The sequence below is a fragment of the Oncorhynchus keta genome, chromosome 13 (assembly GCF_023373465.1).
Source record: "Oncorhynchus keta strain PuntledgeMale-10-30-2019 chromosome 13, Oket_V2, whole genome shotgun sequence".
In the NCBI taxonomy this organism is placed as follows: domain Eukaryota; kingdom Metazoa; phylum Chordata; class Actinopteri; order Salmoniformes; family Salmonidae; genus Oncorhynchus; species Oncorhynchus keta.
Window position 1 is genome coordinate 44,380,529 of NC_068433.1, and position 21,721 is coordinate 44,402,249.

A 21,721-nucleotide genomic window follows, 5' to 3' on the forward strand; every position below is an offset into this window, starting at 1 on the left:
CACTGCGCTGTCACTGTCACTGTGCGGGTTGGGATATGCGGGTCTGTGAAGGAATGTGAACAATGTGCCTGTCAGAACAGTGTGCTAGGTCCCATTAGGACCCACTATGCGAAGTTGCACCACAAGGTAGGGTTTGTTCTGTTATGCTAGCTGAAGTCATGTTACTCTGTGTGCCGGAGTATAGAGTTCGCTGTGTGGAGATCACAGCTCCTTGACTATTTCAACATGGCAGACAGGACAGACTAACGGGACACCGTCGCTCTGTATTAGACACAGTCGCTCTGTATTAGACACAGTCGCTCTGTATTAGACACAGTCGCTCTGTATTAGACACAGTCGCTCTGTATTAGACACAGTCGCTCTGTATTAGACACAGTCGCTCTGTATTAGACACAGTCACTCTGTATTAGACACAGTCACTCTGTGCTGTTGTGCGTGTGTCTACTTCAGGGAATTTCCCTATGAGTGTGTATGAGTACAGTATGTGAAGTGTGTGTATATATGTGTCTGTACAGTATGTGTGGTGTGTGTATATATGTGTCTGTACAGTATGTGTGGTGTGCTTCGTGTACGAGTGCTACTGTTCGTGTGTGTGTGTGTGTGTGTGTGTGTGTGTGTGTGTGTGTGTGTGTGTGAATAATCCGTCTGTCTGCTGCTCGGACAATGCCACCCTCTAATCTCCAGATTACAAGCCAATGTCCCAACCCCCACAGGGCAACGCACGATGGGACAGTCTCCCCAGGGGGAGGGAGGGAGGACGGGAGGGAAAGAAAAAAAGAGAGGACAAAGACAGAATGTGTGAGTGCACACAAACACAGTGCTGGTCTGTGCATGGTACCGGGGCAGTGTTAATCAGACCCTGGGCTCCTTCCAAAAGGGCAGCTCCAGTTCCCACAATGCCCCTCTTCAGGCAACGACAGGAGGGCATTAGGATAGTCTACAGAACACCCCCGGCTTCCCTCCATCAAACTCTTTTCAGGGGACAGAAAGTGTATCCCTCAGTAGAAGTTGTCGTCCCATTCCCACCAGAACACAGGCCCACGTTGACTCTAGTCCAGAGCCATTCACATAAGATGACATCACAGCCAGATAACAATAGACTGGTATTGTACTGTTGCCCTACACACACACACACACACACACACACACTGCAGGCTGATATAAAAATGGCTTATTACTGTATATATGATCTCAACGCTCTCCATTGAACAGCAGGAAGGAAGCTGCGGCTCTGTTGCCATAGCAGGCCAAGGATGTGTGCGCGTGTCCAGCACACCTTGAAAGTACAGTCTAATCGTTTGGAGAGCAGTACACCAGACAATGAGACAGCGACGACACCTGACAGCATTTCTAATATACCATGACTGGTCATCAGATCATACCACTAATCAATGATACTGAAAGTCTTCTACAGTTGAAGTGTCCACACACCACAACTTCCTCAGTTTCACTTTAAAACTGTGAACACAGAGACAGAACGAGATGATCCCCCACCATACAAACACACACACACACACCCAAGCCCACTCCTCTTCCACATTCCTGACGTGGCTGACATAGCTTCCATAATCAGCACGTGTGCACATGTGTCCGTCCCTCCGCCTCCCCTCGCTAGTTGTGCTGATTCAGTCACCCATGTTCTGAAGCAGGCCTGGGAAAAAGAGCTGGGCAACTGTTGTCACACACACAGCAGGGGTCGGACACAGGCAGCTGCTACGTAAGTGGAGAAAGCCAATAAGTCATTCGCTTTCAGGCGTGGTCACCCATCAAATGAGCCCCACTACACTTTAATGGTGTATTGTCAATACTTAGTCACGTGCAGTATAGACAATGTACATGACTATGAAATTGGGAAAATAGCAATGATAAAGTGTTAGAAGTAACACCTCGGTGTATTCCATCTTACAGAATGCTGTTCTCTGGCTAGTTCTATAGCCGTCTGTACATTCCTTGACCTCTGTTCTATAACTCTTTAAATGTGTCTGTGTGGGTGTGAGGCAGACTCAGGCTGCAATAATTACACTCATTATCAAGCCTCCAATTAGACTGCCCCGGAAAAAAAAACAATTGCTAAGCGACCCAAAATACACCCAATGACAACGGACCTTGTCCCGAAGACACATGGCATCAGATGATAGATAAACGGGGGCTTCGTCAGCATCCACACCTCCTCCTGCTCTTCTCTGTCCTCCTCTCAGGAATCAGGGACTGAGAGAAAGCATCCGATTGCCCCTAATCATAATCTGATGTCACATTCCACACGTCCAGGCAAACAGTTTAACCCCTGGCTGACCAGACTGGGGGGCTGTGTGAGTTAGCCTGCCTTCCCAATCCATCTCTTCCTCCACACATAATCATACGAGCAGGAATAGGGATGTGCACGCCTCACAGACACACACATGAACATTCACACAAGGACTAAAGAGGAATAAAGTCATGGAAAATGTATATCTTGCTCTCTCGCCCCGCACGCAGTTGTTCATCCCTCAGTACGGTGTTGACGATATCTTCAGTGATAGGTAAAGATCAGGCTGTGGGCACGGTGTGTGTGCTGTATCTCTTGTCCTGAATCAATGAGCTCTCTCAAGACACAGTAACGGAACACAAGATTAATGCCTGATGTGATAGTGAAAGAGAGAGAGAAATCCCGTAAGTTGGGATGGACAGAAATCGAGAAAGAGATAGCGCCTGGTTCGGTTGTCAATGGCAACAGTGTGTTCTAACCTAGGATGATCCTCTGTAAGCCTGTCAGAGTGAGATATCCCCCCTCCCATAGCAGACAGGAACTTTGTGAGCATACTGCGTACTTCAGCACATCTGCACTGAGAATGTGTGTACTGTCATTGTGGGCATTACTCTGTCAACACCACCCCTCCACCCACCAGAGTTAACACGTTCATATAGGGAGAACAGTCTGGACCTCAGTGGTGTAAAGTACTTAAGTAAAAAATACTTTAAAAGTACTACTTAAGTAGTTTTTTTTTTTTTTGGGGTTCTGCCAACTTTTACTTTACTACATTCCTAAAGACAATTCTGTACTTTTTACTTCATACATTTTCCCTGACACCCAAAGGTACTCGTTACATTTTGAATGCTTAGCAGGACAGGAAATGGTCCAGTTCACACACTTCACTTACCAAGAGAACATCCCAGGTCATCCCGACTGCCTCTGATCTGGCAGAATAACTAAACACAAATGCTTTGTTTTTAAATGATGTCTGAGTGTTGGAGTGTGAACTTGGCTATCCGTAAATAAATAAAAAATGTAATTGTGCCATCTGGTTTGCTTAATATAAGGAATGTTTTGTTATTCGTACTTTTACTTTTGAACCTCAAGTATATTTTAGCAACTACATGTACTTTTGATACTTAAGTATATTTAAAACCAAATACTTTTAGACTTTTACTCCAGTAGTATTTTACTGGTTGACTTTCACTTTCACTTTTTTTTCTATTAAGGCATCTTTACTTTAACTATTGAGTATTTTCTCCACCACTGCTGGACCATCTCCTCTATTTTTCATCCTCTCCTCTCGTCTCTCCTCCCTCAGACTTGATCTGCTGATTTGCATGTGAAGGCAGACAGACATATGGATTGAACATTTGTCAGACAGACAGGCAGGCAGACACTGTGGGTATAGAAAGCAGAGGGTCCCATGAAAAGAACACTCACAGAGGAACCTTCCTAAAGACAGAGGGAGAGAGAGGATGGCACCGGCTTAGAGTCTGGTGTCAAAGGAGGAGAGGGGAGTTGACACAAAACACACAGAAACAAAGGGGGAGAGACAGAGCGAGAGAGACAGCGAGAGAGACAGAGCGAGAGAAAGAGGGGGCTGGCAAAAGACAGACTGTACCGCACCGACATTCCGTGCATCTACCATGAATAATTGATATGATCATATCCAATCGGACCGGAGAGGATGAGTGTGAGCCCTTTCATGGGTCACGACAGAGGAAACTCACAGAGCACCCGTACACAATCACAACTGTATATAATCTTGATTCGGTCTCCTTTATCCTTCCATGCGCTTCACCTCCCAGCACTGAGACTGATCAATATCAAGGTTATCGTGGCATGCTATTATCAGCAGGGTTACACTGTAGCACTAGAGAGAGATTAGAGAGAGTTGGGACAGAAACATGAGGGTTTGGGTCAGTATAATTAGCCTGTCATGAGTGATTGGTTTCACACGGATAGAACAACTTGGCTACATACTCCTGATCTGGGTCATTCTAGCTGCAGGGAACTGCTAGGTCTAACTTGAGTACATGTACACACATACCTCTTGGCCAAGAACTAACTGACAACTACTAAGATTTGACACACAGACACACCTATGGTGGATGAAAAACACACTCCGGACACATGCAGTGCTGGGGGGGATAGATGGTGGGGAGGGTGCGTATTTCAGCCCAGGGCCATATTGGCTCCAGACGCACAGTAAAGGGCTGTTCCAAACAGACACGTAGGCTACACCACCACTGGAAAAACATCACAGGGGTCAGAGGTGAAATGACACAGCTCCAATGAGACGAGCACAGGAGGACGAGGGTCATCACAACCACACACCTGTCAAAATTCGGAACTGCCATTAGGATAGGAAAGATGGACATAATGTGTTACCTCAAATTCATCTCTATTGTTGCCCTCTTCCAACGACACTATCAAGGTTTGACCTTCACGGGGGATGTATCCCATGCCAGTCTACTTGCCTGGTATCTTTGTGGCATGGCTTTCAGAGGGAAATCTGACTGAACTGATCCATTTCCACCAATTATACCATGATATTGTTTCCCTGAGAGGCAGTCACAGCTAAGCGCTGCTAGACTGAGATTAGAGTGTGCCAGGTATTACTGTGGTCCAAGGAACCAATTCCTCATCATCACTATTACACACTTACAGTAACCCTCGTTCAGACATCTATATGCTGTGAATTGTAGCTTATTGGCCTCTATCAACCTTACATTCGTTGATAACATTGTACACAGTAGCCAATCAGTTTCATATATGCACATTTGACACAAACGTACAATGTGCGACACCTGTTAAAGCCTATAATACATTGTTATTTTAACGGTTCAGATAGGCTATAGCAAAAACATAAAATTGGGCAAAAACAAACGAAGCCAGTGTAACCCTGAAAGGAATCTGTGTATAGATTGTGATGACATGCATCTAACTGACACGGCACAAGGCATTGGCATACTCAGCACTTTCAATGTAACCTACTGTATGTGACGTTACATGCTTCCGATTTTCCTGGGTTATAGCCTAAAAGATGTTGACAACATGGTGTTGAAAATCAAATGGTGGGTAAAATTAGCCTATAGGTTGAAGGCAAATAAACAGCAATGGTATTGCCCATTGTAACCACTCACTAAGGTATTTAAACCACACATATAATTGTGTTAATACAACTCATATTATTAGTAGGTGTCCGGTAGCTAGTCCTATTTTGACAAGCGAGCAAAATAGTTGGTCAACTCAACCAAGACCCTTGTGGCGACGCAACATTGCGCGCTGGTAACATTGTTTCTAGTCATTTCAGTAGCCATTCTGATGGATAGTGTGCTTGTAAACCTACATGAAGCCACAACAGTTGGCTACTTACCAAAAACGATGTACGTTGTTTCTACCTGACTTCCACACCTCGTTGGGCGCTTCCTCGGAGGCCGGATGCCCGTCTTTCCACCCACCCGTAAAAAAACAGTTCGTCTACGTCTTGCTTTTCTCTTGCTCACATTATTCCGTACAGAATGTTCTCACTTGAACACCGTATTCAAAGTTCAAATGATACAAAATTACAGACCAGATTCCCGAAAGCTCACTTCTATGACGAGCAGGGAGCTTATGGGGAGTGAGAACGGATTGTGTCCGCGGATGAACCGGTAGAGGTGCAAACTGTGGCTGCCCACATTCTGACGCCTCCGCCTATGCTGCTGCTGACACCGAGAGAGAGGGGGGAAATAAACTGAATGCGATTGGTGGCCGCATACCAGCAGCACCAATATGGCCCTTCATTCAATGAGTAGTTTTGTAGCGCCTCCTGCAGTAGGCTTAGTACACAGATACATCTTAGCCGACATTCTCTGACAACTAGGCCTATTAATCAGTGGTGCAAACTACTTAGTAAAAATACTTTTAAGTACTACCTTTTGAGTACCTTTGGGGGGTATCTGTACTGTACTTTACTTTACTAAAGAAAATAATAAACTTTTTACTCCATACATTTTCCCTGACACCCAAAACTACTCGTTACATTTTCAATGCTTAGCAGGACAGTCAAATTGTCTGTTTTAACACACTAATTAAGAAAACATCCTTGGTCATCCTTATTGCCTCTGATCTGGCAGACTAAACACACAAGCTTCATCTGTAACGTTTGTCTGAGTGTTGGTGTGCCCTTGGCTATCCATGCATTAAAAATACAAGAAAATGTTGCCATCTGGTTTGCTTAATATAAGTCATTTGAAATGATTTATACTTTCACTTTTGATACTTTAGTATATTTAAAACAAAATACTTTTAGACTTTTACTCAAGTAGTATTTCACTGGGGGACTTTCACTTTTACTTGAGTCATTTTCTATTAAGGTATCTTTACTTTCACTCAAGTATGGCAATTGTGTAGTTTTTCTACTCCTGCTATTAATTGATTAGCTCTTGGAATTGGATTGGGCCCTTTGATTTTGGAAGCATGCATGGATCGATCTACTTAGGCTAAGGGAATTCATTCTCACCTGAGTCTGTGCCTGTTGATTTCTGTCCCCTAATAGTTCATTCAATTATTAGGCTATATCTGTTGCATGTTTTGTAAGTTTGTCACAAAGATGCTCTGTTTTCTTTTATTCTCTCATGTCTTGTGGGCATATGAGGATGGTTGCCATCGGACAGGATTGAGGAGTGGTATTTAGTGTTTTGTGTCCAATTATTTGTTTCCTTGTTTATTGTTGTTGTTGACCATGACTGAAATGAGCTCTGCGGCCAGGCTGAAATGAGGGAAATCTTCCATTCAATTGTGGGGACCAAAAGGGTTACAATTAGGGTTCAGTTTAGGGTTAGTTTTTTTTTTTGGGGGGGGGGGGGTTAAGGTAAGGGTTAGGTTAAGGGTTAGATGTAAGGGAAAATAGGATATTGAATGGGACTGTTTTTACCCCACAAGAAAAGTACAACAAACATGTGTGTCTGTGTGCGCATCTGTCAATGTCCTTCTCTATCACGTTTAAGGTAAGACCCAGATGCAGACTGTGTCAAAGTGACAATGTTTATTACAACAACAGGGGCAAAGGTACAGGATGGCAGGCAGGCTCAGGGTCAGGGTCAGATCAGGCAGAGGTCGGTAATTCAGAGTAGTGGGGCAAAAGTGCAGGACGGCAGGCAAGCTCAGGGTCATGGCAGGCAGAAGGGTCAAAACCGGGAAAACCTAGAAAACAGGAACCAAGACAGGAACAAGGGGAAACGCTGGAAGGTTCTACAAACGAAACAAACTGACAACAGACAAACAGAGAACACAGGTATAAATACACAGAGGATAATGGGGAAGATGGGTGACACCTGGAGGGGGGTGGAGACAATCACAAGACAGGTGAAACAGATCAGGGTGTGACATTCTCACTTGTGAACCTTGACCTAGTTGGAGAGTAGCCTACACCAGCAGCATAGGTCTACATAACAGTGGGCATATGGCTGTCTGCGCATCGAAAGGAATGCACAATAAAACATATATTCTTGCAAAATGTCTGGGGCGGCAGACAGACTGAAAGTGGTCGTGAATCATCTCGATCGACCATCTTCTTTTGTTGTATCCTTCTCAACTGTTTTACTGTAATTGTCAGGCAAACTGAGCATTGGGAGTGTAACTATAACATTGCAAAATGTATTTATTTTCTGTAAATGTGTTTATTTATGCATATAAACAACATTGTATTATAGCCTATGAATGCGTAAAAGGCCCGCTTGTATAGTCTTAACTATTAGGCTATAGCTTATTCACAATTTAATTTGTTGTTATAATTAACGGTATAACATAGCTTACATAAATGTGTAATAGCTACAAATAAAAATCTTGTTGTAGGAAATAATTCATATATGGCCTTAATTCATTGCATAAATCAAGCATCTACCTCTGGCCAAAACGTTGCCTACTATCAACCACAAGCACTGAGGTACAGTAAGTGACACATCAATCTCCCATTTTAGCTGTTTTTGACCATGTCAATGGCCTTATATCAGGACAGTCTAAAAGTACAGCTATTGACCCTTGCCCTACTTACTGTGCACATTACACAATGCTGAGATCATCTCAGTAGTTCATTCAACTTTGAGTTACCATCACTCTGTATCTAAACACATGAGTCTAATAAGCGTTTATCACACTGTCATTCACTTGCTGTATCCAGGTATTCCTTTGACAATGATCTGCTGAGCACTGAGCAGAGAATCTCCTATGAGGAGGATGGCTTCCTCCTTATCAAGGGCCTGGTGTCTGGGGAGCACATTGACAGATTCAGGTAAGGCCACAACACCATGAGAGAGACAACAGAAAAGGTCTCAGATGTGATTGAAAGGATAACACTAGATAAACAAAAAACAGGCGTCTAACGTAGAATGCTCAATGATAAAAGTAGAAAAAGACCACAGAAGGGAAAAATGCCTGAAGATCACTTCACTTGACTGTCTCCACCAGCGCTTCAATATGTCCCCTGTCTTTGACCCCACATGCAGCATGGTTCACCAGCAGAACACTAGAACACTGCTCCTCTGTACCAGAGACACATGGCTTTACCAGCTGGGCTTAATTAGGGATGCTACACTGAACAAGGACTGAGTTTGTGTGTGTGTGTGTGTGTGTGTGTGTGTGGCAGGGCGGCGTTTGAGCGGATATTCCGTCGGGAGGTGCAGGTCCCGGGGCTGGTGGTGATGAGGGACGTGTCCATCGCCAAGTCAGAGTTCATCCCTTACCAGAAGGCCATCTCCAAGCTGCAGGACTTCCAGGAAGAGCCTGAGTTATTCCGCTACTGTAGCCTGCCTCAGGTACACACACTGCATGGACACACACCCACGCATGCGGACTGCATCAGATCTCATCGTTTCCCTTCGAAATTCGACCTCTTTTGGATTAACAGCTATTTTTGATGGATTAATTATTCATTGCGGCTTGCTAGAGCATTGGGAGCTGCCCTAGCGAAGTGGTCTGAGCAGCGCGCTTCGTCCCCGAGCATCACAAGTTCGCGCCGAGGAAGGCATACATATGTTTTTAGGACCTTTTCAAAGGTCTGAAATCGAAGTGTATTTCTAGTGATCAGGCTGACACGGACGCATTCACACACACGCGAGCGCGCGCACGCACACACACACACACACACACACACACACACACACACACACACACACACTCTCTCAAGCACACACTCACACTCTCAAGCACATACACACTCTCAAGCACATACACACTCTCAAGCACACGAGCTCAACACACACGTTCTTCTTACAGTCTTTCTTTCCTTTATTTCTTTATTATTTCACTTGTCTTTGTCGTTCTCAGATCCTGCATTCAAATCAAATCAAAGTGTATTTGTCACGAGCGCAGAATACAAGCCCTTAACCAACAGTGCAGTTTCTAAGTAAAAAATAGGTATTAGGTAAACAATAGATAAGAAAATTCAATAAAAATAAAAACAGTCAAAAATAACAGTAGCGAGGCAATATAGAGGTGGTACCTGTACAGAGTCAATGTGCGGGTGCACCTGTTAGTCGGGCTATTTGAGGTAATATGTAGGATTAGTTCAAGGCACTATGCAAAGATGATAAACAGGGAGTAGCAGCAGGGTGAAAGAGGGGTTGGCGGAACACAATGCATAATTCGGGTAGCCATTAGATTAGCTGTTCAGGATTCTTATGGCTTGGGGGTAAAAGCTGTTGAGAAACCTTTTGGTCCTAGACTTGACGCTTCGGTACCCCTTGCCATGTGGTAGCAGAGAGAACAGTCTATGACTGGGGTGGCTGGAGTCTTTGACAATTTTGAGGGCCTTCCTCTGACACCACCTGGTATAGAGGTCCTGGATGGCAGGTAGCTTAGCCCCAGTGATGGTCGATGTCGTATGCACTACCCTCTGTAGTGTCTTGCGGTCGAAGGCTGAGCAGTTGCCGTACCAGGCAGTGATGCAACCACTCAACCGCTCTCAATGTTGCAGCTGTAGAACCTTTTGAGGATCTGAGGACCCATGCCAAATCTTTTTAGTTTCCTGAGGGGGAATAGGATTTGTCGTGCCCTCTTCACGACTGTCTTGGTGTGTTTGGACCATTCTAGTTTGTTAGTGATGTGGACACCAAGGAACTTGAAGCTCTCAACACGCTCCACTACAGCCCGGTCGATGAGAATGGGGGCGTGCTCGGTCCTCCTTTTCCTGTTGTCCACAATCATCTCCTTTGTCTTGATTACGTTGAGGGATAGGTTGTTATTCTGGCACCACCCGGCCAGGTCTCTGAGGTCTCTGACCTCAACCCTATAGGCTGTCTCGTCGTTGTCAGTGATCAGGCGTGTCATCTGCAAACTTAATGATGGTGTTGGAGTCGTGCCTGGCCATGGAGACGTGGGTGAACAGGGAGTACAGGAGGGGACTGTACACGCACCCTTGAGTGGATCCAGTGTTGAGGATCAGCATGGTGGATGTGTTGTTACCTGCCCTTACCACCTGGGGGCGGCCTGTCAGGAAGTCCAGGATCAACGTGCAGAGGGAGGTGTTTAGTCCCAGGATCCTTAGCTTAGTGATGAGCTTTGAGGGTACTATGGTGTTGAACGCTGAGCCGTAGTCAATGAATACCTGTCACGCCCTGGCCATAGGGAGGCTTTTTATTCTCTATTTTGGTTAGGCCAGGGTGTGACTAGGGTGGGCATTCTATGATTTTCTATTTCTATGTGTTTGGCCGGGTGTGGTTCTCAATCAGAGGCAGCTGTCTATCGTTGTCTCTGATTGAGAACCATACTTAGGTACCCTTTTCCCCCACCTGTTTTGTGGGAAGTTAACTTTGTAGTTGTTCAGGGCACATAGCGTCACGGTTGTTTTGTTGTTCATCGTTTTGTCTGCGTCATTTTAAAATAAAGTTAAAATGTACGCTTACCATGCTGCACCTTGGTCCAGTCCTTCAGCCAGCCGTTACAATACCATTCTCACATAGGTGTTCCTTTAGTCCAGGTGGGAAAGGGCAGTGTGGACTGCAATAGAGATTGCATCATCTGTGGATCTATTTGAGCGGTATGCAAATTGGAGTGAGTCTAGGGTTTCTGGGATAATTGTGTTAATGTGAGCCATGACCAGCCTATCACAGCACTTCATGGCTACAGACGAGTGCTATGGCTCGGTAGTGATTTAGGCAGGTTACCTTAGTGTTCTTGGGCACAGCGACTATGGTGGTCTGCTTGAAATATGTTGGTGTTACAGCCTCAATCAGTGACATGTTGAAAATGTCAGTGAAGACACTTGCCATTTGGTCAGCACAAGCCCGGAGCACCCGTCCAGGTAATCCGTCTGGCCCAGCGGCCTTGTGATCGTTGACCTGTTTTAAGGTCTTACTGACGTCGGCTACGGAGAGCGTGATCACACAGTCTTCCAGAACAGCTGATGCTCTCATGCATGCCTCAATGTTGCTTGCCTCGACGCGAGCATATAAGATATTTAGCTCGTCTGGTAGGCTCGTGTCACTGGGCAGCTCGCAGCTGTGCTTCCATTTATAGTCTGTAATAGTTTGCAGGTTCTGACACATCCAATGAGCGTCGGAGCTGATGTAGTATGATTAAATTTTAGTCCTGTATTGGCGCTTTGCCTGTTTGATGATTCGTCAGAGGGCGTACCAGGATTTCTTCTAAACGTCCGGGTTAGAGTCCCGCTCCTTGAAGGCGGCAGCTCTAACCTTTAGTTCAGTAAGGATGTTGCCTGTAATCCATGGCTTCTGGTTGGGGTATGTACGTACAGTCACTATGGGGATGAAGTCATCGATGCACTTATTTATGAAGCCAGTGACTGATGTGGTGTAGCTTAGCATCTGCGTCATCTGACCACTTATTTATTGACCGAGTCACTTGTGCTTCCTGCTTTAGTTTTCGCTCGTAAACAGGAATCAGGAGGATGGAATTATTGTCAGATTTGCCAAATGGGGGGTGAGGGAGAGCTTTGTATGCGTCTCTGTGTGTGGTGTTAAGCTGGTCTAGTTTTTTTCCCTCTGGTTGTATATTTAACATGCTGATAGAAATTAGGTAAGACTGAATTCATTTTTCCTGCATTAAAGTCCCCCGCCAGTAGGAGTGCCAACCTGGGTGGGCGTTTTCCTGTTTGATTATTTCCTTATACAGCTGACTGAGTACGGTCTTAGTGCTAGCATCCGTCTGGGGTGGTAAATAAACAGCCACGAAAAATATAGATGAAAACTGTCTTGGCAAATAGTGTGGTCTAAAGCTTATCATGAGATAATCTAGAGACTTCCTTAAATTTCATGCGCCAGCTGTTGTTTACAAATATACACAGACCGCCCCCCCTCATTTTATCTAGCCGGTGCAGCATATATCATGCCAGCTGAATGTTATCCATGTCATCACTTAGCCACGATTCGGTGAAACATAAGATATTACAGTTTTTGATGTCCCGTTGGTAGGATCATACCTCCATTTCCATTCTGTCCGGCGGACAGTATTGTGTGGTCCTGGACCGCCATGGAGAAGGTTCACTCCCTGGTGGTCCTTCCTGGTTCTCACCATGGCACCCTCAAAGAAAACGACTACCCAGAGTGGGAGGTAGTACACACACAGCTGCTTCCTCAACAAGCATGACTACCCCCACTTGATCTTGTGACATCACTTCCCTTTCCTCTTCCTCGGGGCGGGGTCAATAAGATGTACCACGGTGTCCGTGACTACGACCCAAATCATCCAAGGGTCCAAGGGTGCACCTGGAGATGGAGAAAGGAGACACAGTGCTCTTCCACCCTCTATTGATCCATGGATCTGAAATGAACCAGAAGCAGGGCTTCCGCAAGGTAACACACTCACCACTGAAAAACACTCTGCAAGCCATATATACCTAACCATTCTAGGATCCATAAATCATGGAAGTGTGTGTTTTGTGTGTGTGTGTGTGTGGGTGTAGGCCATCTCCTGCCACTATGCCGGAGCTAACTGCTACTCCATTGACGTGAGGGGAACCACCCAGGAGAACATAGGGCAGGAGGTGTACGAGATCGCAGCAAGCAAATATGCTGTTGAAGACGCCAAATTCGAGGTACATCACATCTCTGCAGGAGTGACACAGTATACATCAAACACATTGTTAATAAACTGTGTGTAACAGTATGCTGTGTCTAACACTGTCTGTTGCATGTGTTATAGGATACCTGGGCTGTAAGGGGCCGTCTGGTGCAAGGGGATAGGACCAATCTGTGAGAGAGCCCGCCCACCGCAGTGTGATGGTCACTCACCACTAATAACCTACCAATCAAAGGAGATTGAAAAATGTTGACAAATCCACCAGCCAATAAACTGAGTCTCAGTGACAGGAGTCATTTATTCATTGGGCGAGAGAGAGTGTCCAGGAGTCCAGTCAGGGATGTTTTCTGGGTGTGTTCAACATATTAAACTAAATGGATGTTAATTGCACAGTTAAACATTGATTGAAGTAATCATCTTCTGCCTAACAATAAAGTACTTACTGTGTGGTGGACTGAAGTGAGAGGAGCAGAGGTAGAATGTGTGTGAGAGAGAGAGAGAGAGAGAGAGAGAGAGAGAGAAAGAGAGACTGGGAGAGAGAGAGTGTATATGAAAGAGATGGATTAAGTGGATTAAGGTGAATAGTACACTTTGTTTTAGTACACTTTGGAAACCAGGTACTCAGGGTGTCGCTTTGTAGACCAGTCCACCATGAAATACCAGTAACCTTGATGCCTCAATATAACAGAATCCTAGTTGTATTTTACATCCCCGCCTTAACAATCAAATCTATGCTGCTTTTAATGAGTTTGTAATGAGTACTTTATGTTTAAAATGGTTTGAAAATTAGTTTATGTGATTTCCTTTCATTATTGTCGATGTAACTAACAATAAACAGACTCAGAATCAATTGCTTTACTCTCTTTATCATCTGTTCCTTGGAGTTCAAGTGAGGATGGTGATATTCTAATGAGGAGGGTGAGATTCTAATGAGGAAGGTGAGATTCTAATGAGGATGGTGAGATTCTAATGAGGATGGTGAGATTCTAATGAGGAGGGTGAGATACTCTTTTGGTCCTTTGTGCCACATCCCAGACACACACACCACCTCAGAGACCATTCATGATCCCCTAAATCTGATGTGTTTTACCTAAACTTCCCCTTCCCCCTCGACCCAATCTGCTTTCCAGACACACTCCCAGCCAGCTCCTCCCCCCAGCCCCAGGCCTCATGAATATTCAGTGGCTAAAGCTCTGTGAAATCTCCATCACCTTGGAGACACGTACAATCCCAGTGTCCCACCTTGTCCTAGATCCAGACACAGTGTTGGGGGGAGGTAGAGTTCTTAGAATAGTGAGGGGGGGTGGAACAAAAAGGACAATTTAAAGACAGAGAAAGAGCATTACAATTAAGATGGACAGCAATTCAATCCAGTCCAATTTCCATATACAGCACCAGTCTGGATACCAGGCAAGTGATAGGATCTACGTATGTGTGAAGGAAAGAGAGTTTATGTGTGTGAGGCGAGTGTTTCCCCTGTGTTTTCAAACGGAGGCTGAGATGTTTCCTGACTAGGGCTGGTACCTCTCCTGTGGAACCAAAGAAAACACCTAAGGGCTGCGTGTGTGTGTGTGTGTGTGTGTGTGTGTGTGTGTGTGTGTGTGTGTGTGTGTGTGTGTGTGTGTGTGTGTGTGTGTGTGTGTGTGTGTGTGTGTGTGTGTGTGTGTGTGTGTGTGTGTGTGTGTGTGTGTGTGTGTGTGTGTGTGTGTGTGTGTGTGTGTGTGTGTGTGTGTGTGTGTGTGTGTGTGCCCCGTGCCATGCCACGCGCGTCTGTGTGTCATGGAAAGGAGAACAGCCATTCCATTCAGAGTAAAGGGGAAACTCTTAAGTCTACCAGTTAATCACAGACACCATACATGATATCCTACCAACCCTACACATGTAATTCAGTGTCAAAATCAATACCCACAAACCTCATACTCTTTTCATGATCACACACACACACACACACACACACACACACACACACACACACACACACACACACACACACACACACACACACACACACACACACACACACACACACACACACACACACACACACACACACACGTCTCTAAGGCACTCATTCACTCAGATAAACAGAAGCCAAGGACAGACTCCTCTGCCCAGTTTCCTATTGGGAGACTCTTAAAGAGAGCTCTTCTTGATTTTTCCAGCACATAGACAACTGCATGTGTTTATGTATATGCATGAACAGTCCTCAAGGTGGAGTTATTGCATTTGTAAACTGGATGATGACTTCTGCAGTATTTGTGGAGGTGGTCTGGCTGTTTGTCATTATTGTGGCTACATAGATACTGAAGGTAGATTCCTTTTAGAGGAAAGAAGAAAAAAAGCTGAACTTCACCTTGAAGCTTGAATGTGAAACAGTAAAAAGTTATTCAGCTCTTCCCCCTCAGGAGGCTGAAAAGATTTGGCATGGGCCCTCAGATCCCCAAAAGTTTATACAGCTGCACAATTTGAGAGCATCTTGACTGGCTGCATCACCACTTCCCCGCATGGAAAAGATATAAAATAATTTAACGAGATTCTTATCTGTCCAACCTGGAACTTGTCAGTAATACATATGGCAGCAAATACACTAACAAGATTCATAGAAGATTATTGCAAAATCTGACTTCTATGGGTGGTTAACATTTAGACAACATAAAAGTTACATGTATTATATATAAAAAAACATACAAGAGACATGTAAGCTAAGCCTTGTAAGTTCTCATATATATGGGACATACACATTTCAAAGCACTTGGATGACACTGTCTGACGTCATTGACACATGTAATGTAGCACTTGTTGAAAAGGAGAAGAGGAGGAGAGGAGGTGGAGGAGGAGGCGGGTCAGGAGTGGAGAGAAGAGAAGAGGAGGAAGATGAGAGAAGGAGGACATGAGGAGGAGGAGAGGAAGAGGAAGGGGAGAAGGAGGAAGAGGAGAGGAAAAAGAGAGGAGGAAGAGGAGAGGACAGGAGGAGGGTGTGGAGGAGGAGCAGGAGGAGAGAAGAGGAGGAGAGGGGGATAGAAGGGGAGGAGGAGAAAAGAGAAGAGAAGGAGGACAGGGAAAGAATGAGGAGGAGGAGAGGGAGAGGAGGAGGAAGAGGAAGGGAAGGATGAGAGGAGGAGAGAAGAGGAGGAGGAGGAGAGGAGAGAAGAAGAGGAGGACAGGGAAATGAGGAGGAGAGAGAGGAGGAAGAAGGGGAGGAGGAAGGACTTTGATAGCAGCAGTGAATCTATTTCATTATTAAGTGGAGATATCTCAACAATCATTATCACGATAGAACATTTAGTTTGCCTGCTTGCCAATCATACCTGTGTGTGTATGTGTGAGAGAGGTACAACAACAAAAACTCACCTTCTCCTATGCAACACACTCACTGCAAGGGTCACACACCATCACACACCTGGGGTGAAAGGTCATAAACCAGCTATGAAAAAAAGGAAAGTAGACCATAAACAGGTTGACAAGGAAGGAACTTCACTAACTGATGCTGGAATTACAGTGATCATTTTTTAGACTTACCATTTGTGTTCGAATAAGTTGTGTGAGTTCATATGAGGGTAATGTCAGTGGAGGCTGCTGAGGGGAGGACGGCTCATAATGATGTCTGGAACGGAGCAAATGGAATGGCATCAAATACATGGAAACCATGTGTTACAAGTATTTGATACCATTCCACATATTCCGCTCCAGCCATTACTATGAGCCCATCCTCCCCATTTAAGGTGCCACCAACCTCTTGTGGAGGGCATAGCACATTGTTTGTAACTTAAGAGAGCTGTGCCCGTCGGGGCAATGCACAGTACTGAGATCATCCATACCAGAGTGGCTAATGGGCTCTGCTGATTTGCATATGCCCAGGTCTGTCACGGCTGGCATGCATCAACACGAAACACACACACCTGCTTCTCCTCAGGGGGAAAACATATGCATCCACACACACAATACAACAGGCGGACACACACAACAAGTTAACACACAGACAAACACATTTTAATCCCCATCTGCATCTCCTCATTAAGAGTCTCCTGGTCTACAAGTCTTCCAAGCAGCGAAAAAAATCAGAGTTGAAAACGCGAAACACACACTACATCTTCACACGTACAAACTGACGGATACAAAAGCAGCTTTGACATCTCCAGTGGGACCCTGGTCACTGATTGGATAGTGATGAAAGATGTGCCCTCATTGGCCTGAACTGACCTCAGATCAGTAACCCGGAGCAGACCACATACACACTATCCTCCTCAACTCCCTGTGCTGTGTGTGGCTCTTATACTGCGACTTAGATCAGTGACACCCTTATGATTTGTGAGGTGTAGTGAACGTCAATCTCTGCCTCTGCTCCTTCTCACGCGCTCTCTCCTTCTCCTATACTTCCCACTCTCTCATCCTTCTCTCCTATCTCTCCTTCTCCTATACTTCCCACTCTCTCATCCTTCTCTCCTATCTCTCCTTCTCCTATACTTCCCACTCTCTCATCCTTCTCTCCTATCTCTCCTTCTCCTATACTTCCCACTCTCTCATCCTTCTCTCCTATCTCTCCTTCTCCTATACTTCCCACTCTCTCATCCTTCTCTCCTATCTCTCCTTCTCCTATACTTCCCACTCTCTCATCCTTCTCTCCTATCTCTCCTTCTCCTATACTTCCCACTCTCTCATCCTTCTCTCCTATCTCTCCTTCTGCGTGAAACGTTTTGTTTGGAAGTTCAAATGATCCTTAAAGTGCCTCGAACTCATTTCACTCTGCAGATTTTTCTCGTGGGTTCTTAAGTGTCTCTCAGTAACGACAACACAGATTCTGTCTCAGGTTATATTTCATGCCCCCTCTCCTCACCCCTCCTCTGGGCGAATTCAATTCCAGCTGTCCCCGCTCCCCCAAAACTCCCTCTCTTTCTTTCTCTTCACACCCACTCTCTCCATCCCTCGCCTCTCCCTCCCTCCCTTGCCTCTCCCTCTCCCCCTCTCTCTCAGTTCATAACTTGACTGTTCGCAGCGCTGCTTCACTGTATTCTTCATCATGTCCTGGACTCATCTGGTCTTTCTCTCTCTGCTCGCCACCCTCCTCATCCTCACACGTAAGTACCACGATAGGGGGTTGACATGCTGGGGGGGTCAAGGAAGGTTATGGTAGAGGAGGTGTAGGGTGACTTTTTAAACGTTATTTTTATGGCAAAGGTTTGATGTTTTAAGACCTTTTCTGAAAGGTGCATGTGCAGAATTTCTAGAAAGAGGACTTGCTGATCAGCTCAAATGTAAAATTGACAAAAACCTCTGTCTTTCCCAGTCTCCCCCGGGGTGCGGAGTGCATCGGTGGCAGATGGAAGAGAGGGAAAAGCTGCAGAGCCCAAAGGTGAGTGTCATATGTTCCATTCCCCCTCCCCAACCTGAGTGACTCCAATGGCCCTCTTTGACCCTTCCCTGCTACCCTCTGCCCCCAGGGTCAGCTCGGCGAGTCTTCATGCCCGAGGCGGATGCAGCAAATTTCTTCAAAAAGCGCAGTCGGCGCTCGGCCAAACATGAGGCGGAGGTCCTCGGTGAGGCTGTTTACCATCACTATGGGGCGTTACCATGGAGCTGGGGCAGGGGCAGGACAGGGGGCATGCGGGTTGATGATGGTAGTGTTTGCATGTGGTTGAAGTTGCTAGTGCCATTATGGACAGTTTGTTTTGGGAGGTTTACAGCACTCTGTAGAGGCTGGTGGTGTGTGTGTGTACTCAAAGTCTATTCATTTGATGGTCTGTGGATTAAAATGTTGGATGGTGTGGTTTGAGGTCATGGCTGTGAACTCTGAGGGCAGACTAAAGACTCCAAATCACCCACAGGTGAATCGCTAGCAGCTGCCCCAAAAGCTTAAAAGCATTTGAAGCCATCTGTTTCACACACACACACACACACACACACACACACACACACACACACACACACACACACACACACACACTGGCTGGAGGCAGCAAAAGGAGTCACAGGGTAGTATGGAGCAGCTTCTCTCCCTCTCTGTCCCTCTCAGCCAGTCCCAGAGACAGATAGGCTGTCGTCTGCTCCAGCTCCCTGTCACTGCACCTCTCTGGGCCACCGGTCAGAGAAAATAAGCCCACATTCCTTGAAAAGTTTTAGTTACAAAATACTGTTTATATCGCCTGCCAGCCAGTCACTGAGGCGCTGGGTGTGCCCGAGAGAGAAGGGGGAGAAGTGTGTGTGTGCATGAATGTGTGTGTAGGTGTATACAACTTTGTTGTGACCGTGTTAGGGGAGTGATGCGCAGGTAGCAGGGAAGGCACTGCAGGAGCTGAGACAGGAATGTGTGGACCAATTAACCATTCTAGTGCAGAGAGAGAGAGACAACAAGAGGAAATGAGAGAGAGAAAAGAAAGAGAAGAAACCTGAGGAGGATAATGGAAAGGTCTGTTAACTTGGTCACTGGGTTACAGTAAGACACGTGAGGAGGTCTGCAGCCACGACGACAGAGACAGAGAGACAGAGGGAGAGAAAGAGAGAGGGAGAGAAAGATAGATTTGCGACCTGTTTGCCACAAGAAAAGGGCAACGAGTGAAGAACAAACACCATTGTAAATACAATCCACATTTACGTTTATTTATTTTCCCTATTTTCATAATAATTATAACACTGTGCATAGCCATAATATGACATTTGAAATGTGTCTATCCCTTTGAAAATTGTGAGTGTAATGTTTAGTGTTCATTTAACTTTCTTTGGCAATGTAAACATGTTTCCCATGCCAGACAGACAGACAGACAGACAGACACAGAGAGAGAGAGAGAGAGAGCAAACCCAACCAGTAAGCCTCGTACCTGAGAAAGTTCTTTCCGCAGCCTCATTCCACCGACAGACAGACAGACAGACAGACAGACAGACAGACACAGAGAGAGAGAGCAAACCCAACCAGTAAGCCTAGTACCTGAGAAAGTTTCCTTTCCGCAGCCTCATTCCACCGAACCGTTTTGTAAGAAAACAACCTACTATTCAGTGTGTGTGTTGTTGTGTGTACTCAAAATGTTGTGATGTTACCTTAAAACGTCTATGAGTACCCCAATGAGGGCTAGTGTCCAATGTATACAGTACCGGCCTGTGTGTGTGTGTGTGTATAAAGCAACAGGTACAGTATCTCTCCCAAACACTATGTGATAGAGGTGGACTGCCTGCAGTGTGTGATGTGAGGAAAGTGTGAGGTGAAGACAGGTTGGAAGTTTGGCGCCAAACATCTTCGAGGTTCATGACGTAACTAAGACAACACATCTCACTCCACCTCACTAACCACAACACCTTCTTCCATCTCACCTTGCTTCCCTCTCTTTTCCCCCTCCCTCCCTGCGTAGCTGAGCAGAGGGTAAGGCTGTCAGCTGATGAGAGGAGGAGGGAGTACTATGACGAACAGAGGAACGAGTTTGAGAACTATGTGGAAGAGGAGCGCGATGGTAAGACCGACTAACTCTGTTCCAAAGATGAGGTTTAAAACCCTAAGTGCCCATTTGGTTCAACTCAGACCCTTTATACCTCTTAGTTGTAAAAGCCACAGCTTGATTTATCTGCAGTAATCACAGAGTCTAATCAAAGTAATCACACAGTGTGCTGCACTGAACACTTTGACCACATGTCTGTGTAGGGATGTGTTGGGTTTGTGGTAGTTCTCGTGCCCAATGTGTTTCTGGAAATGGTTTTCTCCCACATAAGTAAACCGAAGTGTTTTACACGAAGGACAGAAATGCACGTTCTTAGTCCTCCGCGTTCGACACTCTGCAGGTTGCCACAAACAAAACCCCCTCAACCCTTTTCCTTTCCCCTCTCTCGGCTCCCTTCTTCTCCTCTCTCCATCCACAGAGCAGGATGAGAGGACACGGGAGAAGACAGAGCAGTGGCGTGAGTTCCACTATGATGGACTCTACCCCCGTTATCCCCGCGGTTGGTGAGCATGCTCCATAGGCCAAGGAGATCAGAACATAGTGCACCAGCCTGTGATTGGCAGGACCCTGTGTCAATTAAGACACCAAGCCTATCAGACGGACATAACAAGAGCATGGGAGGTGGCCAAACCATCACTCACCTAGGAGTAAAAAGGTTTAAGTACAAAACAATTGAAATCAATTTTAAAATGGTAATATTATGTAACATTTAAAGACTTTGTGAATGTGGCAGGTCAAGTTTGAAAAAGGAGGCCGTCGTGATTGGTTGTGTTTCTATGCATGCTTATTTCAATTGCTATCTTTGTGCATGTATCTGTGTGGTGTACTGTTTGGTGTGGTCTGTGTATCTTTCACATCTGTCTGTGTATCAAACTGTGTGGTCTTTTCTGTATTTGTAACCGTAATCACAAATGTGAAACCTATACTGTAATGCAGGACCACAGACACCAATAAAGACAATACTACAATGTACTGCTGTGAAAAAAAAACATGTTTTTTGGGGCATATATAGCTTCTCTTACTGTTAAAGTGTTGATAAATCAGG

The 21,721-nt window shown here is 45.5% G+C and overlaps 2 protein-coding genes and 1 pseudogene across 2 annotated transcripts in view; 2 read left to right on the forward strand and 1 right to left on the reverse strand.

The window, feature by feature from the left end:
* Positions 1–5,993, reverse strand: part of LOC118392394 (cyclin-dependent kinase 17) — a 33,131-nt gene extending 27,138 nt beyond the window's left edge. The window contains exon 1 of the mRNA XM_052460256.1: positions 5,613–5,993. The gene's annotated coding sequence lies outside the window, so the exon portion shown is untranslated. The remainder of the gene's footprint in view (positions 1–5,612) is intronic.
* Positions 5,994–8,346: 2,353 nt separating this feature from the next.
* On the forward strand, positions 8,347–14,388 carry LOC118392396 (phytanoyl-CoA dioxygenase, peroxisomal-like; annotated as a pseudogene).
* A 3,786-nt stretch (positions 14,389–18,174) lies between these two features.
* On the forward strand, positions 18,175–21,648 carry LOC118392666 (unique cartilage matrix-associated protein-like). Its single transcript, XM_035784707.2, has 5 exons — positions 18,175–18,330; positions 18,540–18,605; positions 18,694–18,789; positions 20,593–20,691; positions 21,095–21,648. Exons 1-5 carry the CDS (start codon positions 18,273–18,275, stop codon positions 21,181–21,183), a joined length of 408 nt encoding a protein of 135 aa, XP_035640600.1. The 5' UTR covers positions 18,175–18,272; the 3' UTR covers positions 21,184–21,648.
* The last annotated feature ends 73 nt before the right edge of the window (positions 21,649–21,721 follow it).